This window comes from Elgaria multicarinata, chromosome 1 (assembly GCF_023053635.1).
Source record: "Elgaria multicarinata webbii isolate HBS135686 ecotype San Diego chromosome 1, rElgMul1.1.pri, whole genome shotgun sequence".
Taxonomy (NCBI): domain Eukaryota; kingdom Metazoa; phylum Chordata; class Lepidosauria; order Squamata; family Anguidae; genus Elgaria; species Elgaria multicarinata.
In genome coordinates this window covers 202,073,070-202,094,937 of record NC_086171.1, presented here as the reverse complement: position 1 = coordinate 202,094,937, position 21,868 = coordinate 202,073,070, and the positions used below count along the sequence as shown (strand labels likewise).

Genomic DNA, 21,868 nt, shown 5'->3' with positions numbered 1-21,868 from the left:
ACTTAAGACTGCAGCTTTCGTCGCTGGTTCCCTAGCAGATCACCAAATTGGAACCGAGCTGGTCTTGTGTGAAAGTAGCACTGTGTAAAAACCAGATGTGAGGTTGGAGTATATGATAACATAAGGGGCTATGATAAATTATATGTAAGAACCATAGGAAGTGAAAAGAGAAACAGCAGAGAGGCTTAAGGATTACCTGTGCTAGAAATTGGGCATTTGCTTTTCCTTGCATCTGTGGATGCAGAGAAGCTAGATCTGCATCTCCTTACTCAGAAGTCCTGTTGTATTCAAGTAACTGTGTAGTAGTGCAGCCTAAATCTTTCTACACTTTGCTATCTGTAAGTTATCGTTAAAAAAATAAGTGCCTCTGAAACTCAAGGTTCCATATAGCCATTGATGGTTCTATTCTCATGAATGTGTCTAGCCACCTTTCAAACTTAAAGCAATGAAATACTATGTGAATGCGTAAAGGTTTTGCAGTACATCATATATTTCATTGTTCATTTGTCTTGGCTGTGTTCTGCCCTTTTTAAATAAACTCCCTCTGACACAGTTTTTTAGGAGGTGCATGAAAACAAACTTAACGTGACTTGTTCCATCTAATCAGCTCAGGTTCAAGTCCTCTCTGCTGCACTCAGAGCTGCTCATCTTGATTCTGTCAATGATTATGAGATCAAGCAGAACGAAGAAATTAGTGGTAACCACCAGGAAGATACACCCAGTTTGGATTCGGAACCCAGTACATTGAATGAGAGCACACTATCTTCATTGCCAAGCCCGGGTGAGGTGATTGATCCATCCAGTCCAACTATAATACAAAATGTGGTAAGTACCCATTGTAGTAGGAAAATCTGTTTTTCAGGTCAGGCTGACACCAACTTCTGTTTATCACTCATTCTGTACCACTAAAGGATTCCGTTTATTTATTTTGACTTTTAGCCTGCCAAACTGAAAATGTAGGGCATTGAGCCTATAGTTAAAATAGGAGCCAAATGTAACTAGCAAGGCTCACTAAATTATACCTACATGTTTGTCTAAATACAACCCAGTACTGGCTGAACCCCATCCCCTGAAAACCAGGCAAATACCATGGCTTTGCAGTGCTTCCAATAAATACTTGGACTGGCAAATCCCCATGAGGAGGGAGTTTGAGAATTATAGATTGGCCACTGAGAATGGCACCTTTAGTGGAGCGTAGGAAAATTTCTAAAAGTAGTATCATGGTGGCGGATTGGGTAGAAGAATAATGAAGCTTGGAATTTTCTGCTATATGTGCCAAACCAAATAAAGCATACATTGGTCAATTGGTATTCCCAGTGCAAATATTGGGCTACTTTGTCAATGTTTTGTTTAAACTGGAATGTAGAATCCTTATACTGTGCATACTGAATAGCACATCTGAAGGTAGTCAGACCGATCGTGATTAAAATTGAATTAGTTTGAACATTTCCGCTTAAGAACACTATATTAAGTGAAAAACATTTTAAAATTAAACACGCAACCTAAATATGGGAGAATTTACAGTTTGACTAGGAGGCTGAATAAAGTTAAAATTGTCAACATTAGGTTCAACCAGAAAGGTTTTTCTAAGGTTTCCGTAGAGCAGGGGCATTAAACCAATGGCTTGTGAGTCTAATATGGCCTGCCTGGGGTCCCACTCTGGCCCATTGGGGCTCCCCAGATAGCCATGCCGCTTTTGTCATGTCACCACGTAGATCCAATTTCCCTCCCATGTTTATAGCCAGTTTGGTGGTTTTCCAGCTTTTGCATGGTTTCCCCCTTTCTAAATTGTTGTGTTGCCTCGTCAGATGCATTTCAGGTTGTTTCTGGGTTGTTGTTGTTTAGAGCAACCATATGGAAAGGAGGACAGGGCTCCTCTGTCTTTATTGAAAGGGGAATTTCAACAGGTGTCATTTGTATGCATGCAACACCTGGAGAAACACCCTCTTCTTGACAACAGTTAAAGCTGCAGGAGCTATACTAGAGTTGACCAGATACAAAAGACAGGGCTCCTGCATCTTTTAACTGTTGTAGTGAAGAGGGAATTTTGCCAGGTGCTGCATTCATACAAATGACACCTGCTGAAATTCCGTTTTCTATACAACTGTTAAAGATACAGGAGCCGTGTCCTCCTTTCCATATGGTCACCCTATCGTTGTAGGTTTTTTTTAAAAAAAAGTGTGGTGAGAAACAGACCTCATTCCTGTGACCATTGGTGACCTCTGAAACACTTCTTCTTATTTCTTGTCCCCAAGGACCTTCTCCAGTGCATGTAATCTTTTCAGTTTGCTTGCTATAAATTGCTCAGTTTTTCTAATAAAAGTTGAGTAAAATGAAGGAAAGTGGTCCTGGGTGTGTTTCTAGTAATGGTTTTTGATTCCTGAGGATTGCTTTTAAAGTTGCCTTCAGTTAAAATGCTTTTTACTTGTATAGCAATGAACTACAATATGCCGGATTGCTTACTCTCTGCTTCATTTCCCAACTGTGTTTTGAATGTTGGTTTCTTCTGAGTAAACATGCATATGTATGTGTTGGATTTTTTAAATTCTTCCAAACCACTTATTTCTTCTGAGTAAGGATGCATAGACTTGTGCCTGGCTTACTTCTGAGTAAACATGCAAGGTGTATGTGTGCTGGATTATTAAAGCACAGTGGGATTTGGAGGATTTTAGGCACCATCCACCACTGGAATTCGGGCCCTGAGAACTTCTCCCAAGGCCGAATTCAGTCCTTGAGTTGAAAAAGCTTCAGTGCCCTGTTACGGATTTCGGTTTTCGCTGAGTGTTTTCAATCTATAATTCCTGTACTTCGTAAACCTTTGCCCCTGCCAGTTAACTAGCTAAAGCTGATCAATACATTTCAAACAAAGTATACTGAAAATTGTTTCAGGTTGATTCAGTTTTGGTCTAGTACTACCAAGAATTAGTAAAGGAAAATTGTTTTGATACCTTTTTATTAGAAATATGCTTGTAATATCACATCAAAATATATCGTGTGCATATAAAACTTGTTTTGTTGTTAAACAGAACATTGCTAAAGATCTTTAGATCTTAAAAGTTTATAAAATAGAGATCTCGTTTTAAGTACCAAGTTCCTGATTCAATATTGAATAGGCTATTCAGCTGACAGGTACACAGGCCTTCTAATAAGAAGCTCCTGTATTCTAAAATCAATGCATATTTACATTTATATGTACATTGATGGTGTTATATAAATAAATAATAATAATAATAATAATAATATATCTTTATTGAGTAAGACGTTACCTCGTAACTAATATTACCTACTGTCCCATAAAGTAGTGCTCACATACTTGATTATCTCATTGTTATTAAACGTTCTTTAAAAATTAGAATATAAACTAGGCTTTTGCTGTTTTGTGCTTGGGGATTGGGGAGAAATTGTCACTTTCGTCAGTAATCATTTTTAACACATTGAGGACTGTGCCATCAGCCTTTTGTGGCAGATCCAAGACAACTCCTGTCTTAGAGGATTACAGGGATTAAATATTAAATAAGAGTAATAGAAAGCTGCCCAGGTATGGTTTAGTCTGGTGAAATCTAGATTTGCAGTAATCATCAACATAGTCTTTAAACTGCCAACAATGGATTCATATGTCAGATGTGGATGTAATACCTTTTCCTGTGTATTATAGTATTGTTTCTTATAACTTTGATTACGTTCCTTTGTGCAGTAACGTGAATCCAGTTCTTACAAATATGTTCCCTGTTTGAGTCATGCTGCATTTTAACGCATTATTCCAGATTTTGTTTTGTTTTGCTCATAAATATGTACTATACACTTTTGCAGACCTCAGAAGAGCAACACAATGGGGCTACCAAAGTGTTAGAAGCAGAAAAGAATGATCCACCTCTTGAAGAAGACAAATCAAAATTACAGGTTGTTTCAAAAGTTTCTTAATAAAGTAAAGGAAAGTTCACCTTTCATCACTGAAATATTTTATTTAAACTACTAGCTGTACCCAGCGTAACATACGCCGTTGTAGCATATCTTAAAGTTTATTAATTAAATATCATTGTGGGGGCACGGGCTGCTTGGAGGCTGCCGATACAGCGCCGTCTGGCAGACCTGGGGGCAGGGAGGTTGGGGGGAGGGGAAGCAGGTTTCCTCCTCTCCCCGGGGTTCCTGTCAGCCTTGGGCCGCCCTCCTAGCTCGCATGAGATTAGGCCGGGGCCGGGGCTCACAGCAGGCGAGCGGCCTCCCACCCGTCCACCAAGGGCCCTGGCCGTGCCTCACTCATGATCCGGACCCTCTCCCCGGGGTTCTTTTCAGCCTTGGGCCGCCCACCCAGCTCGCATGAGATTAGGCCGGGGCCTTGGCTCGCAGCAGGCAAGCGGCCTCCCACCTGGCCACCAAGGGCCCCGGCCGTACCTCGCTCATGCTCCGGAACGTGGTGCTGCCCCCTTCAGTGGGGGGAGTGAAGAGGCAGAAAGGGGGGTAGGATTACCTTGGAAAGCCCGGAGGAGTCGGGTGAGTGGCTTAGCAACCTGTATCAGCTGACGTTACACGTTGTTACTGTTGCTTAGCAACCTATATCAGCTGAAGCCTTTACGAAAACATACCTAAGCGTTTTATATATATATATTTTCCTGAAGCCAGCCTTCGTATCTAAAGGATTTTTTTTCATGAACTGCAATGTATAGAGACTAAAGCCTGATCAAACATTACTTTCCAAACCTGGCCCTGGGTGTGTGGTTCTTGGATATGCCCCCATGCCCCCTTTCTTCCTGCCCCTTCTCATTGTGACTAGACCTGACCTAGCTGAATACTGTATTCATTTTACCATGGAACTCCCTCAATTTGGGATTTTATTTTGGGATATGTAATGAGAGAAGATTAACATGATTTTGCTTGGACAAAAATTACTTTCTACCAGGGAAAAGAGGAATATGGCTCACTCCCATACTTCCTTCAGAAAGTTATATCTGACCAGGCCCTAAACCAGGTTGCATTCCAGGTGCAGTTTGTGTAATTAAAATACACAACCAAATTTTGAGATGCCCAAGTCTTGCCCTCTGTCATCACTGATACATACATAATTTAATAATACACTCAAACTGTTATTCACGTCTCCTCTTTGTAACTCATCATCAGCCCAAACTTTATTTTCTCTAGTTCATCAGGCTTGGTAGAGTAGTATGACAATTGACCTGTAAGGCCTTGAATTACTATATGCCAATGGCACAGCTGATGGAGTTTGATCTCTTGCATATTCTATAACTGTTGCTCTTCTGTTCTGGATTCTTTCCACTGTGCAGTTACCATCTGGAGTGGGAGACAGAGTGCTATACTAGAGCAGATGTCTTCCAGTAATTGAGATATTCTTTCTCTTGTTTTATTTATTATTATCAATAATTTACTATTTTTTGTCTCCAGGATATCATACCTCAGCCTTTATTGGACCAGTACTTATCTATGACGGACCCTGCTCGAGCTCAGACCGTTGATACTGAAATTGCAAAGCATTGTGCATACAGTCTACCTGGTGTGGCCTTAACACTTGGCAGGCAGAACTGGCATTGTTTGAAAGACACATATGAGACTTTGGCATCTGATGTGCAGGTAAAATTCATCGTACTCAAGCACTGCTTCACACCATTTTGTTTTGCAGATGTACATGTCAGATATGTGAGGTGCATGTGGTGTTTAGTGTACATCCATCTGTATAGTTTTGCTAACAGAGCTCCCAAAAGTCCCATTAGTTAGGCTTGTCACGAGAAAGAGATGCTTCAGAAGACCTAAACCAGTGGTTTCCAAACTTTTTCAGGTAACCGCCCCCTTGGTTCCACAAATTCATGCCTAGTGCCCCCTACCCTACCCTATAAAAATCATTATTCAGAATAGCAGTTTTCAACGACCCACTAAGGAAGATAATAACAATAAAATTCAAAACAGTAACAATTAATTGACTATTTATTCAAAATCCAATTACATTTCTTTAGTTTATTCAGTTAAACACAATTGATGAACTTGATCCAGTGATATCATCTTTTCAAGTCTGATAGTCATTTAGCAAGAATATTAGATACCACATTTAGTAACTAGGGTAGAATACCTCACTATTCTGTAAATTCTTAATGTGATGGATGGGCTTGTTGAAGTGATACCAGTTTCCCAATGTCTGGTTTAAAGTCACTTAACATGAGTCTTAAATCACTACGTTTAGTAATCTGGAGTCGATTTCTTTGCTTGGAGAGAAGTAGGCCGACCAAACCACATTCCACCAAATATGATGTTGGAAATGCAACCAGGAGCTTCTGAACCGCTCTCCATAGTGCAGGATAGCAATTCACTGTTAAAAGGGCTCTTCTTAAATGATCTTAATACATGTGTGGATTCTTCCCCTATATGGCTTGGAACCAAACTACCTTCTCCCATAAAAATGTCCCTGGGTTTTAAGACCTTCTGGAGAGGCGCTTCTCAGAAAAGACCACTTCGAGCGCCCCCCTGCTGTCCCTTTGCCTCTTAGCGCCCCCCTATGCAATCCCACTGCCCCCAAGGGGGCAGTACTGCCCACTTTGGGAACCACTGACCTAAACCTTGCAACTTCCCCAAGTTCTTGCTTTCCCCACAAGCCCATGATCTGAGCATGAGTCACTTTAACCATTTAATCTTCAGGCAGTTAGGACAGCATAATGAAGAAACTATCTTGTGTAGCCAATATCAAGAGATGTGCATGTACACAGCTCAATGAGTGAACCAAGAGCCACAAACATTGTCACACTTTGATATAGGGGAGTTCTGCACCTTTGTCAGCTCCACAGTATCCTTTTTGAGGTGTAGAGACCAGAACTGTGTGGTTGCACCATAAATTTATATAAAGGCATAACGATACTGGCATAATGATATTTTTGATTTCTTTGTTTGAAAACACTTTTAATCTTGCTGTATTTGCTTAGTAATGTTCAATCTTGCTTTCCGTTTACGTCAACTGTTTACAGTGGAAGGTGCGTCGGACACTCGCTTTCTCCATTCACGAGCTGGCCGTTATTTTGGGAGATCAGTTAACAGCAGCAGATCTAGTGCCTATTTTCAATGGCTTCTTAAAAGACCTGGATGAAGTGCGCATTGGCATCCTTAAACATCTTTATGACTTCCTTAAGGTAGGAGAAGCTACAGTTGTTTGCATTTGTTGTTGTGCTAGTTACTTTTTCTTAGAGAAATGACCCTGATTAACATAAGATTGTGGAAGTCCACTTATGCAAAAGGATTAAACAATTTTTTAACCTGTTTTATTTAACTTTTTTGCTTCATTTTATAAAAGTAGCAAGACTGAATTCTAACCCCTCACTCTGGATTTTCAAAAGCAGCTTTTGATGCAGCTGAAACTAAGCATGTCTTCCCCACTTCTTTTTTATGTGCTTAGGTTATTCTGTAAATATGTAATGGATGTTGGATTGGAACCTGTACCTACATTCTGTATTGCTTTACAAGCTTAATAAGAAATTACTACATATAACACTTGAATGGCGTTCTCTTGGATTTTTTTTTAATAGAAACAATTTGGGGCTGGTTTATAAACATCGTGCCATTTTCCACCTGAAAATAACATCTACACCACCAGCACTTTCATGGTGGGCATAACATATAAAAGCCTCTTAGTCTGTGTGCCATCCCATTTTTACACAACATCTGCCTACCAGTTATATCTTTGGCAGTAGCTACATTGGTGTGTAAACTCTGTGTGTGTGTGTGTGTAAGTCTTGCTTTTAAATATTATGTCGTGCTGACACAGGTGAATGGGTTTGCCAGCCTCTACATGGGGACTCTAATGTTTAACTTGGCCCTAAGTCTTTAACATATTGCACAAGAAAGTGGAAGTTATATGTAATAACAATTACTGATGAAGGTGGTCAGTAGTCTGTAAATGTTTGACTATTGGAACCTTGAGGGTCATGACAAATGGAATGCTTGAGACAAGATAGTACTAAAACAGGGTGTAGTCCTATGCATAGTTAAACAGAAAAAAAGTCCTACAACTTCTAGCATTCCCCAGCCAGCAATAGGAATTTTCTCTGTATAAATATGCATAGGACTGAGTCCTTATTTAAAATATTTATTACATTTTTATCCTGCCTTTCCTCCATGGAGCTCCAGGCAATATACATGGTTCTCTCTCTATGTGCCCACCCCTGTCCCAATTTATCCTAATAAGAACCCTGTAAAGTAGGTTTGAATGATAGCTGGTTCAGACATAATGGGAAACCATGGCTTCCTGCCACATGACCAACCACCGTGGTCTTCAGTTTCATGAGTTACTTCCTCCCCTTTTGAGAGAAGATTGGAAGCTTTGACTTCCTATTTTAAAGAAATCACAGTTCTCTGTGACATCAGCACTTAGGAAACTATGGCTTGTTTCAACTCTAGCATAGTGAGAACAAACCAGTACCAAATTGTGGGAGCACATAAGCCTGAAGCTCACTGTGGCCCATCCATAAAGTGGGTATCTTACATCTGAGTGTAGCTTGGGAATAGTGACTGTCCCAAGGTCAGTAAATTAGCTTTATGGCAGAAAAGGATTTGAATCCAGATAGACCCAGTTCTAATCCAGTACTCTTACTTGAGCAACACCAGTGGCTATTAGTTTGAACAGGGTAAAACTGTCTTTAGGGGGGAAAAGTGTGTTCAGTGTTTCACAAGTGTGAGCAGGATTAACATGGAAGATCATCTTTTAGTCTTCAAACTCAATTAGTAATAAACAGTTCCAATCTTCAGGCATCATTTTGATTCTGTTTTGTAGTTGCTTCATGCCGACAAAAGACGCGAGTACCTTTACCAGCTCCAAGAATTTGTGGTTACAGATAACAGCAGGAATTGGCGGTTTCGTTATGAACTTGCAGAGTAAGTAAAATATGTGTGATTCTTCTTTTTGTTTAATTATTATTATTATTATTATTATTATTATTATTATTATTATTTATTTAGCACCATCAATGTACATGGTGCTGTACAGATAACACAGTAAATAGCAGGACCCTGCCGCGTAGGCTTACAATCTAATAAGTTGTAGTAAACAATAAAGAGGGAAGGAGAATGCGAACAGGCACAGGGAAGTGTAAACAGGCACCGGGTAGGGTGAAGCTAACAGTATAGAGTCAGAACAAACTCAATATTTGAAGGCTATAGGGAAAAGAAAAGTTTTTAGCTGAGTTTTAAAAGCAGTGATTGAGTTTGTAGTTCTCAAGTGTTCTGGAAGAGCGTTCCAGGCGTAAGGGGCAGCAGAAGAAAAAGGACGATGTAATTGTCTTGAGCTATAGCAAGCACTGTTTGTTCTCCACAAATGTCAATAAACCTTTATTTGTAATGCAAGCATCATCAACAAAAAAGTATAATTCATTGATGTGAAACCAGGCAAAATTTGGACCTGTATATAGAAACAAAATCCCCATTAATTTAAGTGAGTTCATTGTGCTCAATTCTAACCACCAGTATTGTTTTTGTATAAATACACCCGTTTCATTAAGGATGTCTGTTCCATGGAAATCTGGCCGTTTTGGGCCCAACAGATTTCCGGGGCATCCTTGATTCGTCTTGCACTTATGAGCCGAGCCATGGGTTTGTTCCCGAAACCTGGAAACTTTTCCGGAGGGGTTTTTGTGTGTGTGTGTGTGTGTGTGTGTGGCATAAAAAGCAATTTGCGCAAATTATGCATTTGTGCAAGTTACAACTGAAATTTGTGTAATTTGCACAAAACGCACCTGAAGTTTATGTAAGTTGCACAAGTTGCTTTACACATTTTTTTTTAAAAAAAATAGTAATCTGTGAACTGGCCCAACTCAATGCAAATTGAATTGGGCAACTAGAAAGTGAGCCAAAGTTCATGGGGGGCTGAGCTGATTAAAGCTCATCAAGCTTCACCCCATGGATGGATTGCTCTGACATCCCTACCATGCAGTGAATTGTTCTGGTGTAATAACTCTGACATCTAGTGGGAGAAACTTGTAATATCAGTATAATTTCTCTTCTCCGACTGCTAGTTTCATCTTCTTTCATCTGTTGGGTTCATCTTCTTTCATCTACATCTGCTGGTTTCTCTTCTTGTGGTTGTCACATCTTTTGTGCAGTTTCCAAAGTATCATGTGACTAGTAAAATGTCTGTGGGACTAGTTTGTACTTTGCTTTCTAAACACACTGATTTATCAAAACATCTTACATTTTTGAAATATCTCCTTTATTTGAAGATTCTTCCATTAAGAAACAGCAGGATACTACACAACATTTCATACTCTCATTCTTATCTACACCGAATAATCCAGCATTCCTAAAGCAGGGCAGAATATGTATCTCTCCTCTGCCATGAACTCAGTATAGAGCTGTAAACAAGCCACTATTCTCTCTTCCTCAGCCCCCTTTCTGAATATGGGAATGATGAGGTGGATTCCTGCACTGAGCAGGGGGTTGGACTCGATGGCCTTGGAGGCCCCTTCCAACTCCGCTATTCCATGATTCTATGATATCTACTAATCTGTGCAATGGTATATGAGAGAAGTTACACCAACTGCACAATTTACCTAATTTAAATACTTACTTTGGGTGGCAAAATGTATGTTGCTGCTGCTGTGCTTGCTTCAGAGTTGTTTCCTCTGATTTTGCCTGTCGCTGACAAAAGATTTTTAAGGGTATTCAGCATTTCACAGGTGCATGGAGGTAGAGTGGTGCTGTATCCGGTGATATCATCACCCTGCCCGGTATCCATTTTAGCCTTTCTCTATGCTGCTAGGGACACATTCTGAGCATGAAGAATGGGATTTGGCTGTGCTGGAAAGGGCAGCAGCTCTTCCTGGTGTCAGCTGGATCCCCCTTCCCCCCCCCCCCCCGGTGCTACACCATTCGCATTGCTGTGCTTCAGAGATAACAGTAGGGATTTCTCCAGAGGGGATTTCTCTAGGCAGCAGCAGGGCTTTGAGGCCAAGCACCACCCCCTGTTAGAACTGGAGGAAGCTCAGTAAGCTGGATTTGGGATTGCAGGGGGCCTTTTGCACCCCTGCACTATAGCAGAGCATTGAGGGTGGTTTACAGCAATTTAAAACAATGAAATCCAAGCAATTAGCAATGCAATTAAATAATTAGAAAACTGGAAAGGACTTCTGTCTCAGGCTCTGGAGAGCCACTGTCAGTCAGAATAGACAGTACTGGGCTAGATGTACTAGGGTTATTGCTCCATATGTCCATATACGGACTTCCCAGTACAAAGCCATACAAAGATGACCAAGAGTGTGGTAAGAGTGGCTTTGTGGTGTTGCCAGTCACTGCAGCCGCTAGGGTGGTAGGATTCTAAGCCCTTGCTATGCAGTGCGGGTTATCTGAAACTGAGAGGATGGAGTAGGGAGGGAGGATTGGGATCTGCTCTTACTCTTAAAGTGGCTTAATTTCTTGAAGGTTTACTGGACTCTCTTTAGTTTTCAAATACTTTGCTGTCATTTTGAAGCATTGAGCAGTGTTCCTAATACTGATGAGACAGAAGAAGTAACTTCCAAAGCCTTGCATTCATAATAGACTCCCTGAGCCATGTGACTTGCCAAACCAAAGCAAATTTTCAGCAGGAAGGTAGAAGAGCCAGCAAAACAGTGTTGTAAATAATTATTTCTCTTCTATTTTAGGCAACTCATTTTGATACTTGAGCTCTATAATCCCAATGATGTGTACGACTACTTAAGGCATATTGCACTAACACTCTGTTCAGATAAAGTTTCTGAAGTCAGGTGGATCTCCTTCAAGCTGGTAGGCTGTTGTACTTTCTCTCTGCCTGCATTTTCATATGTGGCCTATTTGGTTTAGCAAGTGTACATCAATATATTTGGAGCAAATTTCCTTACCCTTTTATTCTACTTTCCTAATGTTGACTGCAATTTTCCTGTTGTATTTGAGCTGCCTTCTTGTTTTCTACAACAAAACAATGGTTACTAAGGGACACATGTACAAAGTGTTTAGGTATGTGTTGTGCTGGCAATGTACCGTTGTCATTCACTGTGTGATTCTTCCTCTGATATTTTTGAAGGTTGTGGCAATTTTGCAGAAATTTTACGCAAACAATGCAAACTCTCTGGGATTAAATTTCATTAATGAACTGATTGTGAGGTTCCGCCATTGTTCCAAGTGGGTTGGAAGACAAGCATTTGCCTTTATCTGTCAGGTAAGTCTGTCTTTTTCTCCCTTTCCTTTCCTGCATGGCAGAGTTGTTAATGAAAGACAGAATTGTCTGACGTAGTCATATTGCAGAAGATAAGCAGGGCTGTAACATGCCTGGATGGGAGACTACCTGGGAACCATATATAAGCTCTCTCAGCTGTGCAGAGGAAGAATGGGATATAAGTCTAATATGTTTGTGACATTTAAAGGAGGGACATTCACAACTTTGAATCAATGTAATGAAATAGGGAACCTTCTTACTTCTAAATCCTTGCTTATTTGGATCAATGCAAAGACACTATTGGGTTTATATAATTTTTCAGGGATTTAGTTTAAATGTCTCCTGTCCAGAGCACACAATCAAATTCAGACAGCAGGGCAGGGAGTGGGCATTCATGGCTGAGAACATGGTGGGAACATGGTTATAATTAACAAAAGGCTTGTCACATCCATACACTATGAGTGTTGTGAAGACTCCCACCAGAATTCCTGCTGTGTCATCCAGCCTCTTCTCATCTTTTATACTTCTACAAATTTTATACTTAAGTTGTATTTTTTTAAAATAATAATAATTGTGAACTGCCCAAAGAGCTTCGGCAATTGGGCAGTATAGAAATGCAGGTAAATAAATAAATAAATAAATAAATTAAATCTTATGCTCCCCCCTCTCTTCTCTGTTTGCCTTACCTTTTTTAAAAAAACAAAACCCATTTACTTAGCCACTCTGATGTCATAGTGGGCCTGCATTACTGTTTAAAATGCAGTATGTTCCCTTAGAGAGGGCATGCCATGATTGATGATGATAAGCATCCATGAAGCACTTAAGAGTGTCCCCATTGCTTCCCACTGCTTCATGTACATTATGTCTATGTATGTTAAGTCAGTAGACTATTTCTGCCATATTGCATTTAGGGGCAGAGAGAGAGGATGGCTTGCTTCAGGCCACCAAGCATGTTCATGGGAGACGTGGGATTTGAACCAGAGGTGTCCTGATTAAGAGCTCAGTCTCTTAGCCCTCATGCGACACCAGCTCTCCCATGTCATAGCTGTAATTCCATTATATAAAAGATCCTGTTCTGATTGTTACCAGATTTTACTTCCATAAGGACAGTACCCAAAGCAAGTTCCCATCTGTTGATCTTTTTTCCTTGCTGTCGTGCTGTCATGGATCCCCACCTTTGCCTCTTAGGGAACTAATGTAATGTTGAGAGTGACTTGCCCGTAGTCATGATTATGCTATGCTGAGCAGGGATTACAATCCAGTGCTTCCAGATTCTCCAGTGTCCTTTCTACTGAACCGTGCCAACTCTCGATTCTTATTTCTACTGAGAATGACAGTTGGTGTTCTGCTAGTTAAGTGTGTCTAATTTCTCTCCTTTTTTTGTCATTACAGGCAGTGGTGGAAGAGGAGTGCATGCCTGTTGACCATTTTGTGGAACACCTGTTACCCAGCCTTCTAAGTTTGGCTTCTGATCCCGTGCCAAATGTAAGGGTTTTGCTTGCCAAAGCTCTGAGACAAACATTATTGGAGAAAGGTATGTTAATTCCTTCCATATGCAAACTGTTTTCTTGAGTTCTATAGTTGCATACTACATCTAGTGTTGGATGCAGGGCAGGGGGAGGGGGGCACACTTGTGCACACGTGCAGACACAACACTCCTGCCCACACACACAAATTGAAAAGATTATAAATGTGCATTCCCTTTGAACAAAATCCTTTGGAGAGGTTGGTTGTAATTTCACAAACATCTAGCATTGCTGCCAAGCATCCTCTTTCTGGTAACGATTCGGATACCTGAGTGAGTCCCTGAAACCCCAGTACAAAAGGAGTTAAGAGCATAATACATTGTATTAAGTAATTATTATGTCTGTGCTCTATCTATTATTGCCAGTTGATTTCACTGGGTGACCCCACATTCCAGTATTACACGAGATGAAGAAAAAGCAATTTCTGTCCACTTCATCCATTCAATGCATACTTTTAAAAACTCTATTATTCCTAAGCAGGCTAGGGTTGTTGAGCAGGGAACTCTTCGGACTTTTTTCATAGGGAAGGTGCTCTAAACCTGTAAATGTTGAGATTGCCCTTTTCTGTGCCTTTCTCAGCTCTGTGATACCCCTTTTGAGATGAAACAACCAGAAGTGTATATGGCATTCTAAATGTGGCAAGACCTTAGACTTATACATAGGCACCATATTACTAGCCACTTGATTTTTAAGCCTTTTCCTAATAATCTCTAGCATTGAAATCACCTTTTCCATTGCTGCCACCTACTGACTTGATGTTTTTATTTTGCTATCCAACACAACCCCATAATCTCTTTCTGGGTTAATCTGTGCCAGTTCAGTTCCCCTTAAGTGTATATGTGATATTCGATTTATTATATATTGCCAAAGTTTGCATCTCTTTCTACTTACTTGCACCAAACTGCATTTGTCTTTATGGCCTATTCATCCATTTCTGCAGAGATTATTTTAGAGCTCTTTACAGTCGGCTTTAGTTTTCAGTATCCCAAATAATCTTGATATCATAGAATAGCAGAGTTGGAAGGGGCCTACAAGGCCATCGAGTCCAACCCCCTGCACAATGCAGGAATCCACCCTAAAGCATCCCTGACAGATGCTTGTCGTCCACATATGTGGCTACTTCACTACTCATCCCTAACTCCTGATTATTTATGAACACTTTATATAGCACCAGCTTTAATATACATCCTTGAGGGATCACACCACTCGCTTCCTGCCATTCTGTTTCCTTCTACACTTCCTGGTCTTTCACCGGTTTGCCATTTACCAGTTACCGATCCATTAAGAGGACATGTCTTGTTACCCTCCAGATGTTTTGGACTACAACTGTTAGCATGCCGGCTGGGGCTGATGGCAATTAAAGTTCAAAACGTCTGGCGGGCACCAGGTGGCCTATGGCTTCTAACTTTACCCACCAGCCTTTGGTGAGGGACTTTGTCCAAAGTTTGTGCTGTCTATCACTGGAAGGGGCATTGTCTTTGGTGATTGCCACTGTGGATCTGTTTGATTAATTTTTCAATTAGATATGAATGTGGGTTCCAAAAACATTTTTGGTTTGGCAGGCTTTAGTCTCAAAATTCCTGCTATTTCCCTGCTGCAAAGGGTGCAGTCCTGTCGAGATGCCTGTCAGCCTCTGAACTCAGAGGTTGCTGAGCATCCTATGCGGAGTAGGAGGACTGTGAAGTCAACCTTCGCATTTTTGCTAGATGGGCTAGCTGTGAAGCAGGAGGAAAGGAGGCCAGGGAGGCCGGAGGATTCTTCGTGAGCCAGCCTCCCCGGACCCCCTCCCCTTCTCGCCCACATAAGTGCCCCCTTTCCCTTCTTTCCAGGGACATCTTTGAGACCTCGCAGAGCCAACTGGCACAGTTCTGCCTGTCTCAACTACGAGGGTGGGGGGAGGACCTCAGACTCCTGGGTCTGGGGTCGGAACATTTCTCTGACCTCAGATCCAAGAATCTGAACTATCCTGTGCTGCTCACCCACCCCAGTCACTGTGTAGGGGCCATAGGATTGCTCTCTCCATGGTTTTAATTAATTTTAGTTTTCTGTTTCTTCATTTTGTTGATTATGGTATTTTTGCATTTTATTGTTGTTTATTTATTTATTGCATTTTTATACCACCCAATAGGTGGAGCTCTCTGGGTGGTTCACAAAAATTAAAAATTAATGAACGTAAAAATGGATAAATAAATTAAATAAAAATAGATGAATAGATGGGTATTGGATGATATGGCTCAGACTAAAACATTTTCCTTCACTCCCACATTCTAGCATATTTTAGAAGTGTGGGCAACCCTCATCTCGAAGCTGTTGAAGAGACTGTTCTAGTTCTGCAGGCGGACAGGGACCAAGATGTTTCCTTTTTTGCCACAATCAAACCAAAATACAATGACATGCATATTACGTCACTTGAAAAACAAAATTAACTTTGTCTCTGTGGACCACAAAATGATTACTCCGCTAACAGGTTCCTGCGTTGGCTACTAACCTGGTGGAAGACTGTATCAAGGAACTAAGACAACCCATGAGGAAAGGGCTTGTTCTTATTTCTAGCATTTAAATGAGGGAGACGTTGACCTTTTATCTACAGACTTGCAATACTGATACGGAATACTCAACGGTCATTTTTTTTTAATGTTTTGTTCTTACTTTCATGAACGTGAGTAATGATCATCTCTACAGAAAGTCCAGTATTGTATGTATATCCCATGTGAAGTCTCACACATTTGCAGCTTCAGCATTGTTCCAGACAACAGGAATATGCCTTTCTAAATATGCTGACTCAAAGACAAGGAAAGGCAATTACTTGCTTGGCTATAATTCAGAGTGGCACACTTGAGCTAATAGAATTGGTGGACATAAAAAATGTGGACACTCTTGCCCATTTTGCTGTAAATTGTTCCATGGTTGATGTCATCACATATTATATTACTAAAAAAAAAAACACACCTCAAAGTGTACATAACGTGCTCCTGAAAGTTGGCAAAGAATTCAGAAAACTTGAATCCATACCTGTAGGAAATAAATTGTGTTCTTTTGTTTGTTTGTTTTTAAAAAATGCAGCACAGTTATCTTTTTGGAGCAAAGCTAAATTTTCAGATTTCCCCCCCTCTAAGATAGATGATGACATTTTAAAATGACAGAGGGCTTCATTTTGTGAATTGTAGGTGTGTGTGTGTGTGTGTGTGTGTGTGTGTGTGTGTGTTCAAGAAACTGCACAGTGGTTGTTTTTCTTCTTTTCTACTATTAAGTCTCAGTCTCCTGCTAGAGCTGTGGTATATATTCGTGTAAGCTGCAGTCCTCAAACAACTAACTCTGAAGTAGTTCTTGTGTATTTGTTGGGCCTACTCCATAGTAAGTGGTTTGAGGCTTGTGGATATGGACTGTTAGGCTTCAACGCTGGAATATGGTTGAAATTTGTTCTAAAGTTTGTTACGATCCTAGACATGCACATTCTGCTTGGCAGATGTAAAGTGAAGTTAGGGGTGTGAATTCTCTGAAAATACATAAAACCTTTAATTTGTATATGAGTGAAACTTCAGAACTCTGGGAATCTGGGTTTCTGTACTTCGAGGAGTGAGTTCTTCTTTATGTGAAGAAGATCAGTGGAAATTTCAAGACGAAATGTGGTGTCCGGCCTCTTTTCTCATGGGCTTCTGTGCACACATGGGGGGTTTATAGCCACCTCCTCCCAACTGCATCCTTCTCAAAAAGCTGACTCCAAAGATTGGGGGACCCTCTAGAACAGTTTTCCGTTGGGTGTGAGGAGCTACTGTTAGAAAGCAAGTCCATCACATGTCCCTGTCTTGTTTGTGGAATCACCTTGCATGTGTCCACAGACCTTTCTGGATCCCCTCTATTGTTGTTTATTGTTGCAAGCTATGATTAAGAGTAACATAATATATAGCTTTCTTGTTGCCTTGGATAGAATATAAATTAATGGGAATATAAATGGAAGAGGACCGCTATAAGCTTAATATTATACTTTTACAATCTTAATATTGTACTTTTACATTACTACATTATATGCAAGAGCTTTGGAAAAATAAAACTCACTCCACTCAGGGCAGATAAACGTTATGTTCCAGTATCTCTGCACAGCCATAAAAAACTTAACCTGTGTAGAAACAAGATGCACACAACTTCTTTAGGGACCCCAGAGTCCAGAAAACCCAGATTACGCAGATGTACAGAAGAAAATAATGTATATGACATACGTTCACCAGGAATCAATTTACAGGAGCGATAACCGTTGGAGTTAAATATTGTGATTTCGCATAAATGGAACAGTTCTACAGAGGTTCTTAACAGTTATGAAACAATATCCTCTTCATGTTTTCTTTCATTGATCAACCATTAGGTGTTTTAATGCAGAAAACCTCACAGAGAACACGTTAACTTTTAGCTGAGCATAACTGGATCTTTTTAAAAATATGTATTGAAAAACATGTTGTAGAGAAACAAATCTCATTGGATGGCAAGCAGGTATATTCCATTTAGCATAAATAAGCCACAACTATGTTACCTTAAACATCTTTGTTCCATTTAGTAGTTGTACTGTCTGGATTGTCAGCTTACTTCCTGGTATGTTTTATTGATTTTAAAAAATGGTTTAATTTGCCACAATTGCCTATCACGTTCTGGACATAATGCTATGAAAGATTATGTTCCAGATTGCAATACAGTGTTTAGCGTTTTGTAATATTTGTTTTGCAAGATCCTAAAATGCTTTTAGCAACAATCTAGAAATGTGTCCTTGCTATTTCAGTATGAAACGTCTAAACTCTGAATTCTGCAAGGTGGTTCTACACTTAAATGTTTTAATAAGTTTAAAACAAAATGCCTCTTCAATGCAAATGACTTTTTATGACTGCAGTTTCTCAGCAAAAAAATGTCAGTTTTTTTGTAGTTTTAATATCCTTTTCTAATGCTAGCATTAAGTATTTTTTAACAGTTCAAATTTTTCTAAAATTGTTCTAACCAGTTTTTATTTGTGTTGACCATAACAGGTCGTTAAATTTTTCAGCACTGATCATTGTTTTTCTTTTTCTTCTTTTTAAAGTGTACATAGAAATGTTTGAGAAGAACTGTAAATAGTCTGCTGTTTGGACATAAGAAATAACCCAGTTTTGGCTGCCATGTTAGTTTTAGATTGATAGGTACCCTTTGCTACACTAGTCTACTAAATATCATAAACTTCCACGTGTCTTTAGAATGTTGGGATACTCTTCCTGAAGGTATTGTTTGGTTAGTATCACTTATGCATGAGTAAGTTGCTGAACTTAATTTTACTGAAGTGACAAATCAAAATGTAGCACCTTCTTCAAAATCCAGGAATATTTTTTTTTCATTTTAAAATTGTGGTTTTTTGTTGTAAAAAGTTATTTTTAATGTTTAAAAATCTATAGTTGCATGCACTAGAGAAGAGAGAATTCTGGACAGTTCTATTCAACTCACTCACTTTCCCTCTCCCACCTTGTCACCCCCTGCTCTCATCCATCCCAAATCATTTATTATTATTACTATTTGCATTCAATTAATGATTGGCAATGGCTCTCAGTTGCAAAGAACTCTGCACTGACACAACCTCTATTCATTTCATAGTAACTTGTTTGCCGCTTCTGCATAAAGTCCACTGAAATGTGTGCAGCGGCTGTTCCCCAATATAATTTATGCATGACTAGATGCAGCACTTTATAGATCACTCTTTGGAGGGGGGGGCAGAGGGAGTAAGCAACCGAGTGTAAAGTAGCATATTCAAATATTCTGTTTAAGCAATGTCATGTTTTAAAACCTCGCAATGAGCAAAAGTTGATAAGTAGTCACCCGTCTCTCAAAAGCTGCAAGGATTTTACTTTAAAACACTTTTGGCTAAGGGACATTTTTTTTAAAAAAATAATAACGTTAGTGGTGCAATATTGCAATATTGGGCACTTGTAATCCAAAGCGTGTGTGTCATTTTTGCCTAGAAATTAAACCTGCTGTTATCTGCTGCATGTGGTTATAAATTCGGCGCCTCCTGGAATCCCTGCCCAAGTGGCAGTTGTATGTCTGTAAAGGATGGTGTTTAGGACCCAAATAGTTGGAGACACTCTGGAAGTGCCACTGATTTTGTCAGAACATAGAATCTATGTAACTTTCTATTCATATTTATCTCAATAAACCCGTGGCTGTTTTATCAGACATCTGTTTCTTTGTTTACTTACTTGCACCATAGCAAATTCATAGCAAGTTCTTTTTAACCATTTAATAGCATGTGAAAAGCACGGCATTAAATGATTTGTATGTTTGTTTAGAAGACTTTTAACTTGCCTTTCAGGGTGCATTGCTCTCACAAGGCAGCTTACAACAATATTACAAAAACATTGATGTACAATCAAAATTGAACATGCAGACACGTGCACACTGGAGCAGCGGCAAGAGATAATGATCTTTAAGTATCCAATGCAGACTGGAATACATTTATTTATTATTTATTCATTTATTACAATGCTATACCGTCCAATAGTTGAAGTTCTCTTCAAGGTTTCTTATATCTTCAGTATATCTTCAAGGTTTCTTATAAAGCCAGCAGTGGTAAGACCATATCTAATATTGTCTGGAAACAAAGTCCTGGTTAGGCCTCATCTTGAGTACTACATCCAGTTCTGGGGGAGGGCAACGAGGATGATCAGGGGTCTGGAAACAAAGCCCTACGAAGAGAGACTGAAAGAACTGGGCATGTTTAGCCTGGAGAAGAGAAGATTGAGGGGAGACATGATAGCACTCTTGAAATACTTGAAAGGTTGTCACACAGAGGAGGGCCACGATCTCTCCTCGATCATCCCAGAGTGTTGGACAAGGAATAATGGGCTCAAGTTACAGGAAGCCAGATTCCAGTTGGACATCAGGAAAAACTCCCTGACTGTTAGAGCAGTACGACAATGGAATCAGTGACCTAGGGAGGTTGTGGGCTCTCCCACACTAGAGGCATTCAAGAGGCAGCTGGACAAGCATCTGTCAGGGATGCTTTAGGGAGGATTCCTGCATTGAGCAGGGGGTTGGACTCGATGGCCTTGTAGACCCCTTCCAACTCTGCTATTCTATGATTCTATGTATATGAAGCAGTCGTTCAGGAATTTGGAGTGAGGTGTTATCAGAATGCAGATGACACCCAGCTCTATTTCCCCCCCATAATATCTGAATCAGGTGTGGCTGTGCAGACTCTGGACCAGTGCTTAGATGCTGTGGTGAGTTGGATGAGAGCCAATAAACTGAGCTTGAATCTTGCAAAATGGAAGCATGCTGGGTGGGTGGGTCACAGGCCTGAAAAATAGGTCAATTTCCTATGTGTAGTTTTGAGGGTACTCCTGGATTCATCTTTGAGGTTCAGGTAGCTTCAGTGGCTATGAGTTTCTTTTACCAGCTTCAATTGCTATGCTAACTACAGCCATTCCTGGGCAAAGATCACAGTAGGACAGGCATTGGTAACCTCAAGACTGGATTATTATAATGTGCTCTATGTAGAGCTACCTTTGGACTTGGTCCAGAAGCTGTGGCTGACACAGAATGCAGTGGCAAGTCTGCTAACTGGGCTCACCTTCCAACAGCAAGCTAAACCCTTGCTAAAAGAACTGCCAACAGCTGCCAATAAGCACCAAGGCCAAGTTCAAGGTGTTGTTGTTAACATATAAAGCCCTAAACAACTCGGGAACAAGTTACTTTCGAGACTGCCTCGCCCATTGGCAAGTGCCAAGCTCTCTGGGTGTGTTTGTAGTCAATCAAAGAAGTCGCTCTCCAAGGAAATAGACTTTATTATGCAAAACAATCAGTCCAACAGCGGTTCATGTTACAAACTTGATCATTTCATGGCAACCTAATGCTAACTTCCCTGATTAAGTCAGCACATTACTAAACAGACGACCCAAAGATCCGTTTGAGGGATGCACTACTGTTAGGAGAGCAATTGCTGCAAATCTGGTGCCAGCCTGCATTACAGAACCTGAAAGGCTTTCCCAGTCCTGCCCTCAAGAAGGATCTTCCCCTACAGAGCACTTGTGATGGGCCAACCTTACTTTCCAAAGCTGCCCCTCCCTCTCAACCCGACAGCTGATCCTTGCATCTGTCACGCACCCATTCTCCCCTCCGGTAAGTTACTGTGTTCCCACAGATGAAGAGGTTATGCATTATGGCTTTGATACAACTGATTAGC

At 40.3% G+C, this 21,868-nt stretch overlaps 1 protein-coding gene across 3 annotated transcripts in view; it reads left to right on the top strand.

Moving 5' to 3' along the window:
- The window catches only part of LOC134412621 (serine/threonine-protein phosphatase 4 regulatory subunit 1-like), a 54,418-nt gene extending 34,858 nt beyond the window's left edge, over positions 1-19,560 (top strand). For 2 of the 3 annotated variants that reach the window (XM_063146581.1, XM_063146565.1), the window contains 9 exons: positions 608-825; positions 3,811-3,900; positions 5,398-5,583; positions 6,963-7,124; positions 8,762-8,862; positions 11,622-11,742; positions 12,020-12,154; positions 13,544-13,685; positions 15,949-19,560. In XM_063146581.1, coding sequence (XP_063002651.1) covers positions 608-825; positions 3,811-3,900; positions 5,398-5,583; positions 6,963-7,124; positions 8,762-8,862; positions 11,622-11,742; positions 12,020-12,154; positions 13,544-13,685; positions 15,949-16,103 — 1,310 coding nt within the window. In that variant the 3' untranslated portion in view covers positions 16,104-19,560. The remainder of the gene's footprint in view (positions 1-607; positions 826-3,810; positions 3,901-5,397; positions 5,584-6,962; positions 7,125-8,761; positions 8,863-11,621; positions 11,743-12,019; positions 12,155-13,543; positions 13,686-15,948) is intronic. The other variant, XM_063146573.1, reaches the window with a different exon arrangement.
- The last annotated feature ends 2,308 nt before the right edge of the window (positions 19,561-21,868 follow it).